The sequence below is a fragment of the Anabrus simplex genome, chromosome 14 (genome assembly GCF_040414725.1).
Source record: "Anabrus simplex isolate iqAnaSimp1 chromosome 14, ASM4041472v1, whole genome shotgun sequence".
NCBI lineage: Eukaryota > Metazoa > Arthropoda > Insecta > Orthoptera > Tettigoniidae > Anabrus > Anabrus simplex.
In genome coordinates, this window is record NC_090278.1 from 90298958 (window position 1) to 90322256 (window position 23299).

Consider the following 23299-nt stretch of genomic DNA (forward strand, 5'->3'; position numbering starts at 1 on the left):
TCTCACACATCACACCAGAGGAAGCCACCAATGTCATCAGGAGTATGAAGATCCAAAAAGCGTCAGGACCTGATGATCTTCCAGCAGAGTTCTGGAAATTGCAGGAATTAAAAGAACCGGCAATCACCTGGCTGACCAACTTTTTCAATGCCATAGTTGACTCTGGCTCTGTTCCCAGTGATTGGGCTACAAGTATCACTTTAAGCAAAAAGGTGACCCAGCAGAATGTGCAAATTACCGTCCAATTCACCTCCTGTCGCACACAATGAAGATTTTTGAGAGAATCCTCGATCGACGACTGCATGATATTTTCAGCATTAGTGCCAACCAGTGCGGATTTGTCAAGGGTGCTCATTGAGAAGCATCGAGAGGAACAACAGCCACTGCATGTTGCCTTCCTTAATCTTGAAAAGGCTTTCAACCGTGTTCCACATCGTGTGGTCTAGTATGCACTTCGTGACCATGGTGTACCAGAAATGATTATCAATTTGATCAAGATGCTTTACACAAACACCACGATTCATGTACGTTGCGCTGTCGGCATCTCGCAGAGCTTCCCAGTGAAAGTTGGTGAACACCAAGGCTCCGCATTGTCCCCATTGCTCATTGTTCTTGTCATGGACACAATAACACGGGACCCACAGAGGAGTGTCCCTTGGAGTCTCTTATACGCAAATGATGTCACACTTGCTGATATCACCAGAAGTGGATTACAGCGTCAAGTTGAAGATTGGAACAGCTGTCTCTCACAGTATGGTCTTAACGGTCTTAGACTGAACAAAAAGAAGATCAAATACCTGGGAAACCATCCCAAGCAATGGCTCAATTCAAGTTGATGGAGAAACCTTAATGAAGACCGTAAGCTTCAGGTATCTAGGATCTCGCCTACAGACTGATGGTGAGATACGTGATGAAGTGCGAAGTAGGATACAGGTAGCAAGGATGAGATGGAGGGAAGTCACAGGCATGCTCTGCGACAGAAGGATGCCACTACATCTGAAGTCCAAAGTATACCGCATGGTAGTACGTCCTGTTGCTTTATACAGTGTTGAATGTAGACCAGCTGACAAAGCTACAGAGCGCCAATTACACGCCAGGGAAATGTGCATGCTCCGCTGGTCGATGGGTATCAAGCTCCTGCATCATGTCAGAAACGACATCATCTGCTAGCAAATGGGCATTGCACCCATCACTGAGAAGGTGCACCTGGAATAGTACCCAATTTCACCCACACCTTTGAAATTAATGGCCAACGACCACACAGACGTCCAAAGCAGCGCTGGCATGACACAGTGAATGCAGATATGAAGACTCTGTATTTAAGACCACGCAGTGTCCAAAACCGTGCAAAATGGCAAGCCAAGATTAGAACAGTGGACCTGCACCAGCGGGAAAACATTAGGAAGAAGAAGAAGACTCTGATGTACAAGAAGCTGAATGAAAAGTGGATAAAGGGTTCGTGTAAGTAAATTTCTTAGAACATGAATAACATTTTTTTTTCTGTTTTTTTTTTTTTTTTTTTGCTAGTGGGTTTACGTCGCACTGACACAGATAGGTCTTATGGCGACAATGGGATATTAAAGGCCTAGGCGTTGGAAAGAAGCGGCCGTGGCCTTAATTAAGGTACAGCCCCAGCATTTGCCTGGTGTGAAAATGGGAAACCACGGAAAACCATCTTCAGGGCTGCCAACAGTGGGATTCGAACCTACTATCTCCCGGATGCAAGCTCACAGCCGCGTGCCTCTAACCGCATGGCCAACTCGCCTGGTAATAGATCTTCAAGACACTTAATATAGCATCATATTAAAATATTTGTCCTACAGATATCCTTTTATTCCTTTGACGAAATATCGCCAGCTGGTCCTTTTGACCAGTGTGCCCACTGATGATGTATCGTCAGCTGGTCCTATAAGGGTTAATGAACACTAATTATAAAATTAATCAACAAAAAAATATGTTTATAATTTTAAAGCTCTTCCTGGAAAATAGTTAGTAGTCTCTCCTGAAAAATTCCATTTTTTTCACAAAGCAAGTTTTGCAAAAATGGTCCTCAGTTGTTTCTTCCTTTCCATTACTTATATTGACTCACTGGGATCCCTGCTCTTTTACCACGTTTATTCATCTCTGTCTTATGCCCCTTCCTTTATCTGGATTTCTTCTTATCCCACATTTCCTACATCAAGACTCGAGATGTGTCAATGAGTGTTGATGCCCGCCCTCCTAATGAACCTGGGAAACTGCGAGCTCGTCGACGATGGTTAGACTGAGTTTCTAACGATTTAAAGAAAAGATATATAGAACTAAACAAGACCACAGGACTAGTTACAAACAGAGGATTGTGGCGGCGTTTAGTAAGTTCACAGAGGCTTGCAGACTGAACGCTGAAAGGCATAATGGTCTATAATGAAGATGTATGTATCAGAAGGTAAGATACAAAGTCTGTAAAACATTGTAAATTTTTGTTTTTCCTGAAGACAGTGCATCATGCATGCTAATTTATATTCTGGTGAGATTCTTTCCCCAGTAAATTCAGATAATTTTGCTCATAACAATACAAAGGACTTTAAGCATTGTGTCCTCAGGTAGTCTAGAATCAAGAAATTAGTTATTGCCTTGGCAAGGGGAGGTTGTGATGTAATGGCCCTGTTGACTAGCGAATCAGGGAAGTTGTCAACTGATGGCAGTGCAGTTGGACCCTTAAGATCTTCCTGCACTGAGTCAGTTGTTAAATACCTGAAAGGTCTCATATCTCATGTGTATCATCACAGTGATTCACACATTTATAAAGGAATCTCAATACTACAGATACTCAGCTGCTTTCTCGTGCTTCTGTCTAGAAAATCTAAAAGATCTGGGTTTGTGAATAACTTGGACATTCACCGTTTCAAGTCAAAGAAAAAAAATCTCACGTGCAATAAAACTGTTACTAAAGAGTGGATTTAATTGAGATAGGAATGTAATTTCACTTGTTAGTTCGTGGTGGTAGCCGAACACCATGGACCATATTACAGTGAGGAAGAGATGACATTTTAATAAATGTACATAAAAATATATGAAATAAAAGACTGTAATTTTATTGACAGCTGTTCTCTCTTTCCTATGTATTCCCGATTGTTCAGAGAATATCCTACTACTGAATTGATTATTGTTCAGAGAATATCCTACTACTGAATTGATTATTGTCTATCAGTTGATACAGATTTTGATTTCCATAGGGAACCTGAATTATTTGTCCTATAACTCATTCCATCTTAAGAAAACAGTATTGCTCTTATGACAACAGGGTTGACATATTGAATGACTGCTCAACCCCATCAAGGGCAAAAGACAGCACATAAATTTGTGAATTTCAGTATTTTAGTTCAAGGATAAAAAAGAGAAGAAACTAAGCTATGAACTAAAGGGGATTGGGTGGGGGTGTTACAGGAGCAATGTTTGGTTTGTACAGAATCAGAGGTAAACTATGGCACATAAAAAATCTCAGCATTGAAGTGTAAGCCAAATTGGGGGAGAAAATAGACAAATAATAACTTTTTATGGGCTCGAGGGATGCATTTAATTGCATTAAATAAATTTCTCCAGGCAATAAAGGCTAGAAAAACTATGCAACAAATACACTCTTTAAATGACTCTATACAAAAGATCACCGTATTAAGGTTAAAAGGAAGATATCACACACGTAGGCTTATCACATAACTCTCACTCAACACAAGACAATTACGCACTGATTTAAAGCCTAAAATCACATATCCAAGAAATAAATACTGTAGATGACTTCACTACAGAAGTGAGTTGCCAGCAGTTCATAGAGTAAGGGACTACACGAGGCTTGTACCAGAGAAACACAAGAGAAGGAAAATGAAGGAAGGCAACAAACGATGGCTGTTCCCACCATTGTGCTTGCTCCCTACAAATGTATTTATGCAAAAGAAAATGTTATGTAGTTGTTTTAATAACTCACAGGCAAAAATCCTCATTCTTTTTATCTATCTTTCATAATACATTACAAAGTACAGTATAATATCACGTAATTACGAGGAATTATGGGTGCCTCTGAGGGGGTGTGTTTACTCCTTGTAGGTCCACAAGAGCAATACTGTTTTCGTAATGTTGAACGAGCTATAGATGAGCAAATTGAGAATTCCAATATAAATGGTTCATTTTTGGAAATGACAAATTTTCCGGCTAACTTATTCTTGGTTGACAACATTACGTGCCAGTGTGCCAACTTGGGCTCATCAGTTGGTAACTAGCACATGTACCAAGACGCATGGCTAGTGCACGTAGCAGAGGCCTCAGTTCTGAAGATTGTGGTCTCTGAGGAGGCTGTTAGTCACCTGTCTCTATCTCTTGCGGTCCTCGGCCAGACGTGCTGCACCAAAGATGTTCAACCCAGTTATACTCTTGAAAGTGTTCGACCATCGAGTGGGAATCATACATGATCTCTCTTGCTGGGAACATTTCCAAGAACAATCAGTCTTTCTGTGCTGTCACACACATTGCATGGTGTGTCCAAAGAATTGTAAAACACAGGCAAAAAACCTCATCCTTTTTATGTCTTTCATTATACATCACAAAGTACAATTTAACGTTAACGAAAACCTTGAAGAAATAGTTGGAGCCATTTGAAATGTGGCTATATCATCGTATGCTTCATATACCATGGACCGACAGGGTGAGAAACACAGAAGTGCCGGATCGGATGGGCAAGGAGAAGGAGGTGCTCTTCAATATCAAGCAACAGAAACTCCCAATATTTTGGCCACTTGACTTGAAACGAGTATCGCCTCCAGCAGCTCACCATAGAAGCCAAGATTGAAATACGGCACAGACCAGGGAGGAGGAAGAAGATCTCTTGGCTCAAGAATTTGTGGGAATGGTTTAACTCATTCCAGTCAAACTGCGAGCATAGCCCATATAAAGTTTCACAATGCACTAAAATTCGAGAATTCGTTATGCACTCATTTTGGCGGCTACATTGTGTTTCTTCACACAATAGTTACGAGAGTATTTCAGCAGATGGGAGTATTATCTATGTCAGAGATTTTACTATATTTTTGACGAGTGTGCATTTGTAGATGATGTCAATGTGCTCTAATACGTGGTTTCTTGTGGTATACAAGTGCTTGATGAAAGTGATATTTTATATAATCATAATCCCTCATATCTCGGAAAAACCAGAAAACTTTACTAATATGTAGACATTCTTATACACTCACGCAAATATGAAATATCCTGTAAAATGAATTCCATTCATAATGAAATGCAAGATGTTATTTCGAATTCATATTCAAATGTCGGTAATATTTCTATTTGTGCATAAAATTATAATCACATACCTAACAAGCCTCTGGAAGTAGTGGAAACGTTTAAATACCTGGGGAGTGAATTAATGGAGAATGCTCGACTGGATGCTGAGATTAGTAAAAGGATTCAAGCTGGAAGCTGTTTCTATCATAGTGTAAGAAACATGTTATGGGACAAAGATGTGCCAATGGAAGCAAAGGATACTATGTACAAGATGTATTACGTACCCATAACAACTTACGGAGCAGAAACTTGGACAATGACAAAGAAGGATGAGAGTCGAATGCAGGCAGCCAAAATGAAGTTCTTGAGGAGTATGATACAGAAGAGTAGAAGAGACAAAATAAGGAATGAGAAAATCCGGGAAGAAATTGGAGTGGAAAAAATGAATGATAGAATAGAGAAGAGCCGACTAAGATGGTTTGGGCACATAAAGCGAATGAGTGACGAAAGAATGCCAAAAAAGGTGATGGAAATGCAAATCCAAGGAAGGAGAGGCCGTGGACGACCACGATTGAGATGGAAGGATACCATCCAACGCAGCATTATAGAAAGAATCCTGGACTGGGACACAGTGCTGGAGGAGGAGTGGTGGAAAGACTGAAGAAAGTGGAGAGGAACCATATTTGCCCCTACCCGGCTACAGCTGGATAAAGGGAAATGATGATGATGATGATGATGATGACATGACCTTCAATATCATCTTTACTGTGAGTATCCTTCCTAACATCACCACTATTGTCACATAAAAATATATAAATAAAATTTCGTAAGAGCTTCCATTTTCGTTATTGATATTACTATTCTTCTTCCTCTACCGCTTTTCCCACCTTTGTGGGGTCATGGGTGCAAACTGTATCGCACATGTGGATTTGGCTCCGTTTTATGGCAGGCTGCCCTTCCTGATGCCAACCCTATATGGAGGGATATAATCCCTATTGTGTGTTTCTGTTGTGGTTGGCAACGTAGAGTATGTTGTCTGATTATGAAGAGGGCAGTGATGGGACAAACACAAACACCCAGTCCTTGAGCCACGAGAATTAATCAGACGCAGTTAAAATTCCTGACCCGGCCGGGAATCAAACCTGGGACCCTCTGAACCGAAGGCGTCAACGTTAACCATTCAGCCAAGGAGTCGGGCTATTGTTACGGAACAATGATTATTTTTTATATAATTTTCATTATTGTTGTTTTGAAATTGCAATGAACATTTCACAGGATCATAATAGTTTAAATATATTAGTGTTTCTGAAAACTATACGTACTTAGTACACCGACAGTTTTTTTATTCAGAAAAGATGGTATAATATATAAACAATGTTAAAATCTGAAGTGCTAACTGATGTGAAAAAAAACAACATTTTTCATTACTAGAAGCTCAAACAAGCACAAAGAAAAAAGAATCATGCAAATATCTTCTGCTGTACGTACAGAGATATAATGGATATTCAGGCCCAGACTGGAATGGGTTAAAATTGCCTTTGTTTCGAATGGCAGCCTTGAAAGAACGGTCCCTTTGCTGAGTCCTCACATTGTTTCCACTTACTTGTGCCAGGCTCCTCACTTTCATCTGCTCTATCCGACCTCCCTTGATCAATACTTGTTCTTTCCCGACCCCGACGCTATTAGGTTTCCGAGGACTAGGGAGTCTTCCATTTTCATGCCCTTCGTGGCCCTTGCCTTCCTTTGGCCGATACCTTCATTTTTCGAAGTGTCGGATCCCTTCCAATTTTCTCTCTGATTAATGTTATATAGAGGATGATTGCCTAGTTGTACTTCTTCTTAAAACAATAATCACCACCACCACCAGAATATTCTTGAGGTTAGGTGGGTGCCTGAATGTGATGTAGGGTATTTTCAAAGAAGATCACGGGTGTAGGGTGAGGATGGGCAAAGAATTAATGTTTAAAAAAAAGTGATTGATTTTGTGCAGACCAGGATAATGGGCAGTTATGAAGGGTACAGATTTAGGTTCTGGGAACAGAGTTCATGACAGGAGATGTAGTGGTCAGCCAACTGGTTGAGGGTAACCCCTATCCTCATGATGATGATGATGATGATGATGATGATGATGATGTTGTTGTAGTAGGAGAAATGGGTTTAGAATTTGAATAAATCTATTTGCCCTGGATGGGGAGGCTGAATGGTAGAGATCGTTTTGGCTGATGTGGATGAAAACTGGAGATACTGCTGATGGTTGATGAAGGAAATAGATGATTATGATATTAAATTACAACTTATTACAATTGTATTTTTTCTTTCAATCAACAACATATGTACAATAATAATATTATTCCTCTGTATCAAGATGATGCACGTATTTTTAGAGGCGACTGTATCTTGACTCGTGTACCACCGTGTCTGGTTTGATGTCCTTCACAGAAGTACAGCCTACAACAGAAGGTCGTTTTCATAAAACATGAAAACTAATGGAACACGAGATGATTAAAAAAAATAAATTAATTTACCTATGGCTATTATTTGAAGGCATTTTTAGTCATATATGCTGCTAGCTCTAGTGCTGTATTTTTTCGCATACTGTAGTAAGCAATATGTAGTATTGAAATGCTTGGATGACTTTGTTTTTCTTACCTGACAAAGCAAAGGCATGATCCAGTTCGTTCTTCAGGACATTGAGAACTTTGGCTACACCCTGCTCTCCATCCACTGCAAGACCCCAGATAGCAGGTCGCCCCACAAACACCATCCTGGCTCCGAGAGCTAAAGCTCGGAACACGTCGACCCCCTGGCGAATACCTCCATCCAGGTATATCTCGCATCTATCACCGACAGCTTTTACTATCTCCGGAAGGACCTCGATCTGAAATGCACACGATACGATGGTAACATTCACAAGTGAAGTATGAATGACAACTAAAAGGTCGAGTGAAGTTTACGAATTGAAATTCTTGAACTGATATAGCTTTTAGTCTGATTTATCAAATGATAGTTATATGCCATTGCTTAATACTACTACTAATAATAAAGATATTTGCTGTATGTCCTACTAACTACTTTTACAGAATTCAGAGATGCCGAGGTACCAGAATTTAGTACCACGGAGTTCTTTTACGTGCCAGTAAATCTACCGAGACAAGGCTGACATATTTGAGCACCTTCAAATACCACCGGACTGAGCCAGGATTGAACCTGTCAAGTTGGGGTCAGAAGGCCAGCGCCTCAACCATCTGAGCCAATCGGCCCGGCTTGCTTAATACTTTATTTCTGGCGAGGTACAGTGTGTTTGTTTTGGATCATGGCCGGACGATTGCACGTAAGCGTGACGGGTGGGCTGGGACCAAAACATGACACTAGTCAAGTCAAAACTGAGAAGAGTCCAACCTTTTCAATACCAGAATATTGTATTAACATTTTAAAAGAAATACACTTTTAATTAATCTAAATTGAAAGTACGTTTCATCTCTCATTGGGGACATCTTCAGCTTGTAGAAGATAGAAAGGTATTCTAAAATACATGACAAATGATTAATAAATAAACACTCCTAAAGTAATGGAGCACTGCATATTTATAAAAGTGTCTCTCAATAGCAACCAAATCGAAACACTACAAAACAGCCACCAAGCCACAAATTACATTTGCATATGAAACATTAAAGATAAAAATTATTTAATTTAATTTTTAACGTTATATGAAACATTATTCAAAACAACAAACACAGTTGCAATAGATGGAGTACTCAAGTTAGAAAGGAGAATAGTGAGAACCTGTTTAAATAAAAATTATAAAGAAATAGAACCGAATATCATTCTCAGGGCATCTAATACGGTTACTAGAAAATAGAATCGGTAACAAAATAATAGGAAAATTATGTAAGAGTAATATTAGATGGATCACAGAACTTAAAGTAGACATGAGAGAGTTACATACTGCAATAGAAGATTTAAAATACAAAGCAAAATACACTCAAGATATTGAAAGATAAACACACAGACTACAGACAAAAATCAACAAGCAGAGGATAGGAAGAGTAATTCCAAAAGCACAAAGAAAATTACATTCAGAAAGGATGAAACAGTATTGTGCTGACAAAAAGAAGAAACACCTCCATAAATCTGGCTAAAGTAGTCCTATGTTGGCTAAAAATTTTAAATGAATAATTTATAACACTATTGTCTTCTTTTTAATGTGCACTTCTTGTATATTACGTCTTGTGGTAATGGTATTTCTGATTGTAAAAGATGATATGCTGACATTTAAAATTTGATGACTTAAAATCTCTTCTTGGAACCTGACTAATTTATACTTGATATTGGGAGGTTAATAGCTGTTGAGTGTCAATCAGTCCTGGCAACATGAATGTAAGTCATGATCACCGTTCTAAAGGGACCAGCAGGGAAACTCCTCAACAAATATTTTGAAACAAAATCTTCAAGCTTAATCTGCAAAGTTTATATCTGTACAACAATCAAAACGATATTGAGAGGAGTTTCCCTTGCTAGGATAAGAACTACTACCTCAGAATCATCATGATAATTTTTATTTCCCCTTGTCCAATTCCTGCCGGGTCGGGGTGTTGATGGCACTTTTCCACTGTTGCCTCTCCTTTCACCACTCCTCTTAAGTAATTGTATTCCAGTCTTCTTTTCTTTATACTGTTCTGGACAGACTCCACCCATCTTGCTCTGGGCCTCCCTCTTTCCTTCTATCTTAGCCTGCAACTTTTGTTTTGGTATCCTTCCATCCTCATAACATGTCCAAACCATTTCAATTTATTCTTCTCCATCCTATCACTCAGTTTTTCTACCCCTGTCTCTTTTCTGACCTCAGCATTTCTTACTTTGTCTCTCCCCTTCTTCCTTGCTAAACTCCTCAGGAACTTCATCTCACTGGCCTGAATAACTCTCATCTCTTGCTGTCAATCTCCAAGTCTCTGATGTATGCGTATATATAAGGGTATAATACATCTTGTACATTGTCTCTACATTTCGTAGGAACTTCTCTGTTCCACACCACGTTCCTTACATTCTGGTAGAACGTATTCCCCATTTGTACTCTTCTGCTGGATCTCCTTATCCAACCAGAATATTGAGTACAAATTAGTCAGCTTCCAAGAAGAACTGATACTTGTGTAATGACCAAAGCAAAGCAAAATCCATTTAAGTGACATGAAATTCCTAAGAAGTATGCTGGCCAAGACAAGACAGGACTGAATAAGAAATACGGTAATACGATAAACAGTAGGTGTATATGGACAGGAGGCTGAGGTGATATGGGTATGTGATAAGAATGGGAGGAATGTGGACCCCAAAGTCGATGCTTGAACTGGAGATTAGAGGGAAAAGACCAAGAAATAGACCCAGGAAACAATGGAGAGAAGAAATAGATCTAAGGAACAGAATGGCAAATTTTCAAAATCTTTCATGAAGAGAGGTAGGAGCCTCCATGGCTCAGGCGGCAGCACAGTGGCTTCTCACCGTTGGGCTCCATGGTTCAAATCCTGGTCACTCCATGTGAGATCTGTGCTAGACAAAGTGGAGGCAGGACAGGTTTTTCTCCGGGTACTCTGGTTTTCCTTATCTAATTTCACTCCAGCAACACTCTCCAATATCATTTCATTTTATCTGTCATTCATTAATCATTGCCCCAGAAGAGTGCGACAGGCTTCGGCAGTTGGCAAAATTCCTATCCTGCCCGCTAGATTTTCATTCATTTCATGAAGAAAGGTGGAAAGATGGGCAGAGATGGATATCACTAATCCACAACTCAGTCCAAGATATAACTTGACAAGGGGAACGATGATGGTGACAACGAACATGTTCGAAACTCTCCCTAGATTAAATGGTGTCTAGAGTCACTGCTGAGGCTAAACTCTTCACCCTTTGAAAAATTATGCAAGAAAGGAAGCGATCATCTGATACTTACTGAAGCAGGCAGACTGTCCAGCTGTCTGGAACCATGATTGGAGACCAATATACCAGCTACACCCACATCAGCAGCAACAACAGCATCCTCTGGTGTCATGATCCCCTTTGCAATGACTGGTAACTTGGTGATGCTGAAAGTGATCAGAGTGAATGGATCTAAGCAACTATCCACAAGGGAATGGGCAGTACACTCCATGTCCTCTTCATTTGATCATTCACAAATATTTAACGTCAAGAATTTCATTCTTCAGGTTCCGTATTGAATCAAGATTCACAATGCAGAAAGAAAAAGATAATATCCACCTTTTCAATACTATATATTATGTGAAAATTTTACATTTTTGTTTTCACGTTTTTTTGTACATCTGGTACCGGTTTCGACAAGATTCCATGTCATCATCAGCCAGGAACAAATTACACAAAGACAAAATACACTGATCATGACTCCCATCGTTATATCACAATAATAGTTCAAGAAATATACATGATAAAGCTAAAATTATATTTATATATACAAGCTGATTGTCAGTGAGATAAAAATGGTTGTTTTTCTATAGGGTGTACACCTTAGTATTACTAATTAAAAGAATTACTAGTTAAAAGAAATTAATACTACTTGGAGCAAAAAACAATTGTCAGCTTTTGATCTATGTTGCTTCTATCTGTTGAACAGTCGGATTAATTTTATAAGGCTTTATGGCGATGTTTGACATATTAAAAGAAGTCAGAATGTTCCATATGAATAAGTGCACATTAAAAAGTAAAATTATTCTAATGGGGCTGCAACTTGGACTTAACAAATGAAGAATTTTAATGTAGTGTCCAATGTAACCAATGGATTAGTTGTCACTGCAAGTTGATATTGACAAGCAAAGTGTCCATTGGAAAGTTCTATATGTCGGTTTGTACTCTGATATGTTTGTTTATATCGTATTAAGGAGTAGGTTGAACATAGTAAAGTAGCCGAAGTTCTTGTTGAATTGGTACTTGAAGAAAGGCTCTTATGATGCGAGTTGTAAATACATAAGTTGATCTAGAAAGGTCCTGAACCAAGATAAAACCTATAAGAAATGAGACGCGATTTAGAATTACGTAAACCAGGACTTTTCTAGATCCTCAAGTTACAAGCCTTACTCATTACTTACCTCTTAAGCCACTTAATATCTTCCCATGTCTGCGACTGCGAGATGATGTCATCGGCTCTGTTGGTTATCCCCTTCATATCTTTGGAGTCTTTTAAGCTCATCACCTCCTCCCTGAAGTTGGCAAGGCTGTCGAACGACACAGGCATTCAAGTCAGTTCTATGCAAAATGTTAGCCCGCTCAAGAACTAACTGCGTTCTGTATTACGGTACCTGAGATGCTTGGGCAGCTTGAACTGGCTGTGGACGTCAGCATGTCGGACTGCTATCACTGGTGTGTCGACCGTCACCACAATGGCCTGGAATCCGGCTCTCTCAGCACGACTGACCAGTTGGTGGGTGATGTTTCTGAAGCACATAAACATGTCAGGGGTGGTTTTATATTTTCAAGACATTGGGAAAAGTTGCACAGATTCCAGCTGACCCATTATTTATCTATCAGTAGCAAGAGATTAAATTACACATACACTCCACTCTCGATTTACCATAATCGGATCAACCACATTGCGGCTTATCTGCGATATAAAAAACACTAAAAATCCATGAGTGTTAGCAGTTGCACTAATACAGAATTACAAACGGTTGGGATAATATTGCCGAGTCGTAATAGTAGCAGGGGTGGCGCGAACTTGATGTTATTTGTAGCTGGTGTGTCACCGGCCGCGAGCACCTGCTCTACTCCACACCGCCCCACTCTCAGTCATGGCAACCAAACGGAAGCGTGTCGTTTTGACGATTCAACAGAAGTTGGATTTTGTACAAAATATAGAACGAGGTTCTACCGTTAAACACCTATGTGTCCAATATAACGTTGATGATTCTACTGTGCAGGATATTTTATGCAACAAAGACAAACTTCTATAATTTGTTTGTTTGTCCGATGCAAACAGTGGTATAGCAAACCGAAAAACTATAAAAAATCTACATTTGAGGAGCTTGAACATTGCGTGTTGGAGTGGGTTTCACAGCAGTGAGCTCAAGGGCCTCCAGTATCAGGACCGATCTGTATGACTAAAGCAAAGTTTTCCTTCAAAGCTCTTGGGATGGAGGGTGATTTTGATGCGTCATTCGGATAGTTTACATGCTTTAAACAGCAACATGGCATCTGTGATGTCAGTGTAAAAGGCGGGTCGTTGAGTGGAAATACAGAAGCTGCTCAACAGTTCAATTTGGATTTTGAAAAACTTGTTCCTTTACTTTATTATTATTTTTTTTTTTGTTAGTAGCTTTACGTTGCACCGACACAGACAGATCTTATGGTGACGATGGGATAGGAAAGGCCTAGGAGTTGGAAGGAAGCGGCCGTGGCCTTAATTAAAGTACAGCCCCAGCATTTGCCTGGTGTGAAAACGGGAAACTACCAAAAACCATCTTCAGGACTGCCGACAGTGGAATTTGAAGCTACTATCTCCCGGATGCAAGCTCACAGCCGAGCATCCATAACCGCACAGCCTACTCGCTCGGTAATCTGCCATGTAGAAAACTGTCCTAAATGCAAATCAGTAGTGACTGACTGACTGATTGATTGATTGATTGATTGATTGATTGATTGATTGAAACAAAAAAAATAGGGAGAATTACTTCATGGTGGTCGCCAATCTGCAGTGATGAATGGGTGTAGGAAGAAGAAGAAGAAACCATAAATTCTTGCCATTATATACAAACACTTCACAAGCCTGTGGAATAAATCTCCTGGAAAGATGATATGAAACAGTTCTGACATTGCTGCGTTTGACAATATATATATTTTGTGAGGGAACGGATGCGGCATCAACGCTGCACACATACAGATTGATTCAAGACTGGCCCAGAACTAGATGGAATGATAAGAGTGAGGGAGTGCATTAAGGGCACAGGAATCAACATTGACAGAGTGTTCAAAGAAGAATGATAGAAAGACAACGTGAATTGGAGGGCATTGGTACACCACCCTTTGCACACACTGTGGGCTACTAGAATAGAGTTCGCTGCAAAGGAATATTTTTCAAACATGCAGAACAGTGGGAATAATGTATGTAAAGACCAGATTACGTTGAAATGTTATGTTTGTTATATGTTTGTTATGTTTGTTATATTTTATTATGAAAGTTTACATTGGTTAAATAGTCTGTTGGCAGTGCAAGTGAAATTTGCTCAGTGTAGCTGTATCTTGTGCTTTGTGAATAAATAAATAAATAAATAAATAAATAAATAAATACATTAAGAAGGTGCTTTTGAATAACAACAAATCATGGTTCATTGAGTCAGTACAAGACTCACCTGTCAGAGAACAAGTGGACATGCTGCCACTTGATGGTGTCTGGTGCCGCTGCGGCCACCTCCTCGATCGACTTGGTGGACCACACGCTGAGGACAAAGATAGCTCCAACTGCACCGGCTCCTGAGACATGTGCATGTGGATTTTTATGTAATACCAAAGGGCAAAATTTGTACATAAAAATGTAGTAAATATCACTGAAACATGTAATTAAATATGTCATTGTCATTAGTATTAAATGCACTAAATTTAGAGAAGTATTTGTATATTCCTTTTACTATGACTTATGGCTATTATATGAGACATTAAAATTATTTTAAACACCTCCATATTTCATAACAAAGTCATCATGTTTGCTTTAGATAATTTATATACTGTAGTCTACTGCTTCTTTAATATTGACAGTATTAAATAATAAAAATACTTCAAATATTTAAAATCCAGGCAAGTTGGCCGTGCGGTTAGGGTCGCACAGCTGTGAGCTTGCACACGGGAGATAGTGGGTTTGAACCCCACTGTCGGCAGCCGTGAAGATGGTTTTCCATGGTTTCCCATTTTCACACCAGGAAAATGCTGGGGCTGTACTTTAATTAAGGCCATGGCCGCTTCCTTCCCACTCCTAGGCCTTTCCTCTCCCATCATGTCGTGTTGTGCAACATAATCTGTCAATAGTCCAGACCCTCCCGTTAATGGAATGATCCCTTTCTTCTCGGCAGGTCGAGCCTCATCTGCTGGCCTTTCAAACTAGTTTGAAATCCTTGCCAGACGGGTCTGCCATACTCAGAACTGTGCGATGGACATTGAAGCAGACAGTGTCCAGAGGAAAAATAAAACTGCTCTTGCAGCTGTTGGAATGTGCATTTTGCTATATGTTAAATAATGCAAAAAGAACATTTGATTGAAGTGGATGAAATCATGGATAATTAATTTTGTGTGGCTATTTCTAGCCGAGTGCAGCCCTTATAAGGCAGACCCTCCGATGAGGGTGGGCGGCATCTGCCATGCATAGGTAAACTGCATGTTATTGTGGTGGTGGATAGTGTTATATGTGGTGTGTGAGTTGCAGGGATGATGGGGACAGCACAAACACCCAGCCCCTGGGCCATTTTAATTAACCAATGATGGTTAAAATCCCCGACCCGGCCGGGAATCGAACCCGGGACCCTCTGAACCGAAGGCCAGTACGCTGACCATTCAGCCAACGAGTCGGACAAATCATGGATAAGAAAGCAAGACAGCTTTAGTCACATGAGTCTGATAGGCCTACAACACCTGAGAGAAAATGAACCCGATGATTACAAGAATTATTTGCGAATGGACCACAGCGATTATGTTATGCTGTTATGTAAGCGTGTATGGATTTTTCTCGTTATTACGTTAAATGTTTGATCTGTCTCAGTCTCATCCTTGGCTTTGACAATATGAAAGTGACTGAGGTATGAGCGATGCTAGTAATACCATTCCTTAGGGAGCCAGTCCCTGTTATGAATGGTATGAAAATATCACTCATAGGGTCAGCTGATGCGTGCATTTCAGTGGGCTTGGCAGACTGATATGCGAGCAACTTCTGGCTCGGTGAGGAAAGCAACAGGAAACTACCTCACTGCTCATTTCCATAGTAACTTATGCCTCTTCAGTGACGCCTAGGCTATCTATGACAGCTGTTGGCATAGCTGTGGAGGATCAAACCAGCCTTCGGGCTGAATACCAAACATACACAACACATACATAATGACTTGTTTTGCATAGCTATTACTGGTGAACAGTCTAGTTGAAAGCGTATTTACTGTGGGTATTGCAGCTTCTAAGCTGAATAAGGAGGAAAGGAGGATACTGAAGAACACTTGATTGTGACACTGCGACACCTCATGTTTTAATTGTCAGAGACACGGCCGCTCTTTGTACATTTCAATAAATTTCTCTAGCAGTACCTTTGACCACTCCATGCTTTCCTTACAAGAGGCTTGATCTGTGAGGCGAGGTCTTTCCGTTGAGGCGTTGACAACAGGTCTCGCCTCAAACTGATCTCGCTCACTAACGAGCAGTCCTAGCCTGTCGGAACGCGTCACAAAAGGCCTCATCTGTCACAATTCCTTTCCGTGAATGGCGAGCTATTGTTTGCTGTTGTAAGGAGGCGTTGAAGAGCCTTGCTTTTCAAGGGTTTGTTTCAAACGTGCAAAGTGTTTGTATTCCCCCTGGATGTCATTTTTCCCAAAGTTCCAGCAGTTTTTGAGAATGAAGCAACATCTGAAATTGTTCCGTGAATATCTTTATCCTTACCTTGAAGCTGCAAGTTAAGGGTATTTAACTTTTCAGTGATGTCTGCGAGAAAAGCAAAATCCTGCAGCCAAACCGGATCTTGTAGTTCACGGAAAGATTTGCCCTGGTCTTTCAGAAATTCTATTAAGGCAGGAAATGCAGTCTAAGCTCAGTGGAGCAACTCTAGATTAGCCAACCTGAGTGTTACTGCAATCTGCCAAGAATGACCCCACAAGCTACTCGTATTTCACAATCGACAGTTTGGCGATCACTGGTCTAGATGTTCAGTTGACTATTTTAAGTTAAAGTGTGGTTGTCACTTTATTTTATTAGACATCAAGATTTTAAGCCAACATATAATATTATGGACTAGATACATAACATTTTAACCCACTGTTTGTACACATCTCCTTGCTCATTTTATTTTTTACAGCAAAAAAAAAAAAAAAAAAAAAAAGAAAAAAAAAAGCAAAGTCTTCTCCGTACAGGCCAAGAAGGCCCTGGGAGGGGTGGAAGGTAAAGGCTTCCACTATCCATAGCCTCGGCACTTGATGGGGTAGAGTGGGTAGCTCTACGCCCAGTTCCCTTTGCCCCCAGGAATTAACCTGGTACTCATTTTTGGTGTAGGGTGAGTGAACCTCAGGGCCATATGGAACTCCGGAAGTGGAAATCTTATTTGTTAAATTTTACGACTTCCTGATGGGTATTCGAACCCACGTCCTTCCGGGCGAACCGAGCGCGCCTTTACCGCCTCGGCCAGGCAGCCCCTATCCTTCTTTTACAGAACTTTCACAATCCCATTTGACTTCTCTAAATGGTCATTTCATTGTTATGTTTCTGTCTTGGTTGTGTTTTTTATCCTATTTGACCGAGCTCGATAGCTGCAGTCGCTAAGTGCGACCAGTATCCAGTAATCGGGAGATAGTGGGTTCGAGCCCCACTGTCGGCAGCCCTGAAGATGGTTTTCCGTGGTTTCCCATTTTCACACCAGGCAAATGCCGGGGCTGTACCTTAATTAAGGCCACGGCCGCTTCCTTCAAATTCCTAGGCCTTTCCCATCCCATCGTCGCCATGAGACATATATGTGTCGGTGTGACGGAAAGCAACTTTTGAATGACTTAATGCTAATTACCTCAAATTAATGGTGTGATTAAAACTTTTATTTATAAATAAAAGTGGGAAGGCCATTCAACCGTAAAACTGAGACAAATCCATATATGTATCGGTTCCAATAAATTTGGAAAAAAAGATAATAATAATAAGAAGAAGATTACCTCTAGCGGTGGCGCATTCTCCGTCATGATGGGAGAGACCGTGGAAGGCTGTTGGAGATACACCAACGGGTATCGGCACTCTTCGCCCCAATACAGACGCAGACAGATTGCGCTGTGACACGTCTCGTAGGACTGTCGGCCTGATGCGCAACCTTCAAGAACACAAGAATACAAGTTATAACCAGGGTCTGGTTTTTGATGATGTAAAAGTATTTTTTAAGGGAGGACCTACACTTTTGAAAAATAGGGCATATTCCACCCTTTCTTACTGAGCAACAGAATGTGTTACTGAAATGATATCTTATATATTACAAATTCCAAAATGTATGGGAAGTTCCACCTTTCTACCGCTTTAAAATCGTAAGATAACAATAACATTAAATTATTTTAAAAATATTTTTTTGTTGGTACATGTTTCATTTTCCATGGGAAACATCTTCAGCCATGATCTTGCCACAAAAACACAAACAACATATGTAAAATAATATTAAAAAGAACTTGTCCCTTAATTGAATAAAAGCTGCTAGATGGCTTTTTATTGTATTACCTCGACCAAGCAACCGTCGGCCCCTTAAAAAGCCTCATTTATCCCTGAGTCCAGGGTTGCCTTTTGTGCCACCTCCACTGTACCGAAGACCACCTTCTCCGCCGTAGATGCCGCTCAGGTCTTCGCTCGTAACCCTGAGCTGGGACCCTTTCCAGATGTTACACACCGGGTCAGTGTGCTCTGGGACTCACACAGGCAGGGGCGCCACTCCCTGGGTAGGGCTGCCTCCGAAGAGGGTCCCTACCTGCTACCTATTGATTGAAATTTTTTAAAATAATAATAATTGTACGACCTCAGCTACCAAGTACTTTAATACGACCCCATTTAGGCTGCCTGCGTTTCAATTTTTGTTTCTGTTTTACTCTACCAGAGGGCAGTGTAAACTGAATCTCTGTCGGGTGAACCACAACTGACTTTTAATTAATATTCTCAGGTAAATACCAAATATGTCACCAGAGATATTTCACATGCCAACATTGTACGACATGGAGTGTCGAATGGAGTTTTTTCCTGACATCCAACTACCTCTGCCGGATTTTAATCCATGATCTTGGGATCTGGAGGTTGACACTCCGCTACCAGTGCACAAAGGGAGGAGATGATGATAATACTGTAAAATAAATTGTTATTGTGAAATTACCAAGTGAGTTGGCCGTGCAGTTAGGGTCGTGTAGCTGTGAGCTTGCATTCAGTAGATGGTGGTTTCGAATCCCACCATCGGCAGCTCTGAAGATGGTTTTCCATGGTTTCCCATTTTCACACCAGACAAATGCTGTAGCTGTAAGGCATTGGACGCTTCCTCCCCGACCCTTGTGTCGCCTAAAACTTACGATGTGTTAGTGCGACGTTAAACCACTAGGGAAAAAAATAATATGTGAATTCTGTTTTAGGAATCAGTAACGAATGCGGAAGTACTGAAGAGAGTAGAGGAGAGAGAAGCATACAAACCGTGATTTGAAAAAGAAAGCAAAACTGTATAGGACATAATCTGTAACATAATTCCTTATTATTACAGATTACCAATTTCATTTTCTGTATTGACCGTTCAAATTTTACAATAATGTTTATGTACTTTATTTATCCTCCTGTTCAATACATTATTTCATTATTAAGTTTATTCAGACATATTTTGACTACTGATTAACATTGTAAGGCATAGCCTTTTGTCTGTTCGTAATTTATGACTATTAAAATCCTGCCTCTCTTGTATAGTTTGAACAGTGTGCTACTTGTACATCTTGTTTCCATGTATATATTGGAGTAGTTATTGGGCAACTTTATGTAGAGAGGCAGACTCCAAAAACAACAGGTCCAGGACACTTAAGAGGGCAAAAATACAATACCTATTTGACGGTTACACTCACTAGTAGGAACAAAAATATTACAACATAAAGTTGCCCAATAAATACACCAACATATACATAGAACCAAGATGTACAAGTAGCACACTGTTCAAACTACACAAGAGAGGCAGGATATTAATAGTCCTGATAAATTATGAACAGACAAAAGGCTACACCTTACAATGTTATATATTTATTTATTTTAATTTTTTAGCCAACATAGGACTACTCTGGTCAGGTTTATGGGGGTTTTTCTTCTTTCTGTCAGTCCAATACTATTTCATCCTTTCTGAACGTAATTTTCTTTCTGCTTCTGGAATCACTCTTCTGTGATGTTGATTTTCATCTGTACTCTAGTGTGTGTATCTTTCAATATCTCGAGTGTATTAGTTTTGTATTTTAAATCTTCTATTGTAATATGTAACTCTCTCATGTCTTCTTTAAGTTCTGTGATCCATCTAATATTATTCTTACTCTTACATAATTTTTCTACTGATTCTATTTTCTGGTGACTGTATTAGATTCCCTAAGAATGAAATTCATTTCTTTTTCATTGTGCTAGTCACAGATTCTATTTCTTTATAAGCTGTTTCATTGGAAGCTAGTCTCCAGACTCCGTTTACTTGATAATTTTTATTTAAACAGGTTTTCACTATTCTCCCTTGTAACTTGAGTATTTTATCTGTTGCAACTGTTTTTGTTGTTTTGAATAATGTTTCACAATGTTATGTATTATTAACAGTAATATTTTTTGTTGTTGTTGTTTAGGGGCTGCCTGGCCAAGACGGTTAAGGCGTGCTCGGTTCGCCCGGAAGAACGCGGGTTTGAATCCTCATCAGGAAGTCGTAAAATTTAAGAAATGAGATTTCCACTTCCAGAGGTGCACATGGCCCTGAGGTTCACTCAGCCTACACCAAAAATGAGTACCAGGTTAATTCCTGGGGGCAAAGGCGGCCGGGCGTAGAGCTAACCCCTCTACTCCATCAAGTGCCGAGGTTACGGATAGTGGAAACATTTACCTTCTGTCCCTCCAAAGGCCTTCATGGCCTGTACAGAGATGACTTTGCTTTTTTTTAAATGTTTTTTATTGGACTGTAAATATTCCAATAATAAGGACTTTACAGTGTATACATTATTTTAATCTACTAATGTTTTAATTATATTGAGAAGTATGGTATAAAAATCAGTGTGGAGAAGATCAAAACAGTGGTGATGACAAGAGAAGAAGGAGAAGGAAAAGGAATCGTCAGTATCAGGGGACAAAACCTTGAGGCTGTTGAATGCTTCAAATATCTGTGAAGAGAAATAATGCAAGGTTGGATAAGGAGATCAGCAGAAGAGCGTAAGTGGGAAATACATTCCACCAGAATGTAAGGAACCTGGTGTGGAACAGAGAAGTTCCTATGAAATATAAAGAGATAATGTACAAGATGTACTATACCCCTATGCATCAGAGACTTGGACTTCGACAGCAAGAAATAAGAGTAAACTTCAGGCCAGTGAGATGAAGTTCCTGAGGAGTATGGTAGGGAAGACAAGGAGAGACTGAATAAGAAATGTTGAGGTCAGAAAAGAGATAGGGGTAGGAAAAACTGAGTGATAGGATGGAGAATAATCAATTGAGACGATCTGGACATGTTACGAGGCTGGAGGAGGGAAGGATACCGAAATAAGTGTTGGAGGCTAAGATAGAAGGAAACTGGGGAAGAAGATGGCCCAGAGCAAGATGGATGGTCTCTGTCAATAACAGTATAAGAAAAAGAAGACTCACAGAATACAATTACTGAAGAGGAGTGGTGGAAGGAGAGTCAACAGTGGAGTGGTGCCATCAACACCCCAACCTGGCAGGAGCTGGACAAGGGGAAATGAAAATGATGACTCTCTTGACTGTGATTATTGTGTTTTGAACATTTACTGAATTGCTACGTTATGATACAATGTTAATTTTTTGCCTGTATTCAATGTGCTAGTTGTTTTAAGATCTTCGCAAATTGGCTGATGATGACACTTAAAATGTGTTGAAACCGGTCCCATTAAACAGGTTGTAACTACTTTTTACCATCTTATTACGGAGTATTGAAAGGTGGATCCTAACCTATAATATTGTACATCTTATGACTCATAAGTAGTCGAAACATGTGTGACTAAACTTAATACTTCATCGTAAGAGATGAAATAATGTATTGAACAGGAGGATAAATAAATACATAAATTATTCTAAGGAATGAATCCTTATTACAAGTGGCAGTGGAAGGGATGGTAAAAGGGAAACGAGGAAAGAGGAAGAGAAGGGGGAGGAGGACATAGCAGCTATTAGACAACATTAGAAAAGGAAAGGAAGGATATGCAGAAGTAATGAAAATGGCACAAGACACAGAGATATGGACGTAACAGCCATGATCGGACCTGCAGAATGGCAGAACAACTTATGAGGTGACCATTAGGTGTCAAAACTTTGATACCTTCTTGGCTAAAATTCCGAGGTCTAGTTTGCCTTATTCTGATATGAACTAGATGATGTAGGTACTCACTAACCCTCGCATATCATTTACAACATTCAATGCTGCTCACCTCTTGAAAGCCTCTTGGTTCCACACCAGGCCCTCCTCGTGACCGGCACCGCTGCGGATGTAGTGCCAGGTGCTGCGAGGTAGTATCTGTTCAGCTTCCCTCTCGAAGTCACTCAGACATACCAGACTTGTGTGAGACATCTTGTACTCAATGTGGCTTACAAATGATTGACCTTGGCAGTTCTCGTTCATTCTTATCACACGCAGTTCACGTTATCTAACTTCTACTGACCTCACCACACCAATACAACAAATATCTTAACATAAAATCCTGGATATATACAGATAAAAATAATCCCAAGAATCCACAGGAATATTGCTTCATGAAGGTCACACAAGTTAAAAGCATGAATATACATGTTTCTCGTTCTTTATTAATATTTGCAACAGATGTTAATGAAATATTTCCTTTAGGTTCTTATTTTCAATGACAGATGTCTCTCAAAACCACTAGTGAATGTCTGCAACCCAAACAAACAATAAATTTCATGATGGTTCCGTGTTGACTTAGAATTCTCAAATATTTATTCTTAAAATAATTTGTTCTTATGGGTCCAGTTTTTCAATACAACTTAGACTAAACACTAAAATGTGTGTTGAATTTAGACATATGAAAAATTTTCAGAACATGTTTCAACCCTTCTTGGGCCATCTTCAGTTAGTTTGACATTTGAAAAAAACATCTTAAAAACTACATAAATATATAAAAGTGCA

General features: G+C 39.8%; 1 protein-coding gene across 2 annotated transcripts; it reads right to left on the bottom strand.

The window, feature by feature from the left end:
- Nucleotides 1-7530: 7530 nt before the first annotated feature.
- On the bottom strand, nucleotides 7531-22812 carry LOC136885595 (uncharacterized). Of its 2 annotated transcripts, none has more exons than XM_067158262.2 (8): nucleotides 22587-22812; nucleotides 18126-18277; nucleotides 14595-14715; nucleotides 12549-12683; nucleotides 12339-12464; nucleotides 11192-11324; nucleotides 7900-8128; nucleotides 7531-7698 (listed from the first exon to the last, which is right to left on the bottom strand). In XM_067158262.2, exons 1-8 carry the CDS (start codon nucleotides 22775-22777, stop codon nucleotides 7631-7633), a joined length of 1155 nt encoding a protein of 384 aa, XP_067014363.2. In that variant the 5' UTR covers nucleotides 22778-22812; the 3' UTR covers nucleotides 7531-7630. The 2 variants fall into 2 exon arrangements, with proteins under 2 accessions (XP_067014363.2, XP_067014364.2); XM_067158263.2 differs by lacking the exon at nucleotides 22587-22812 and adding an exon at nucleotides 18673-19705.
- Between the last annotated feature and the right edge of the window lie 487 nt (nucleotides 22813-23299).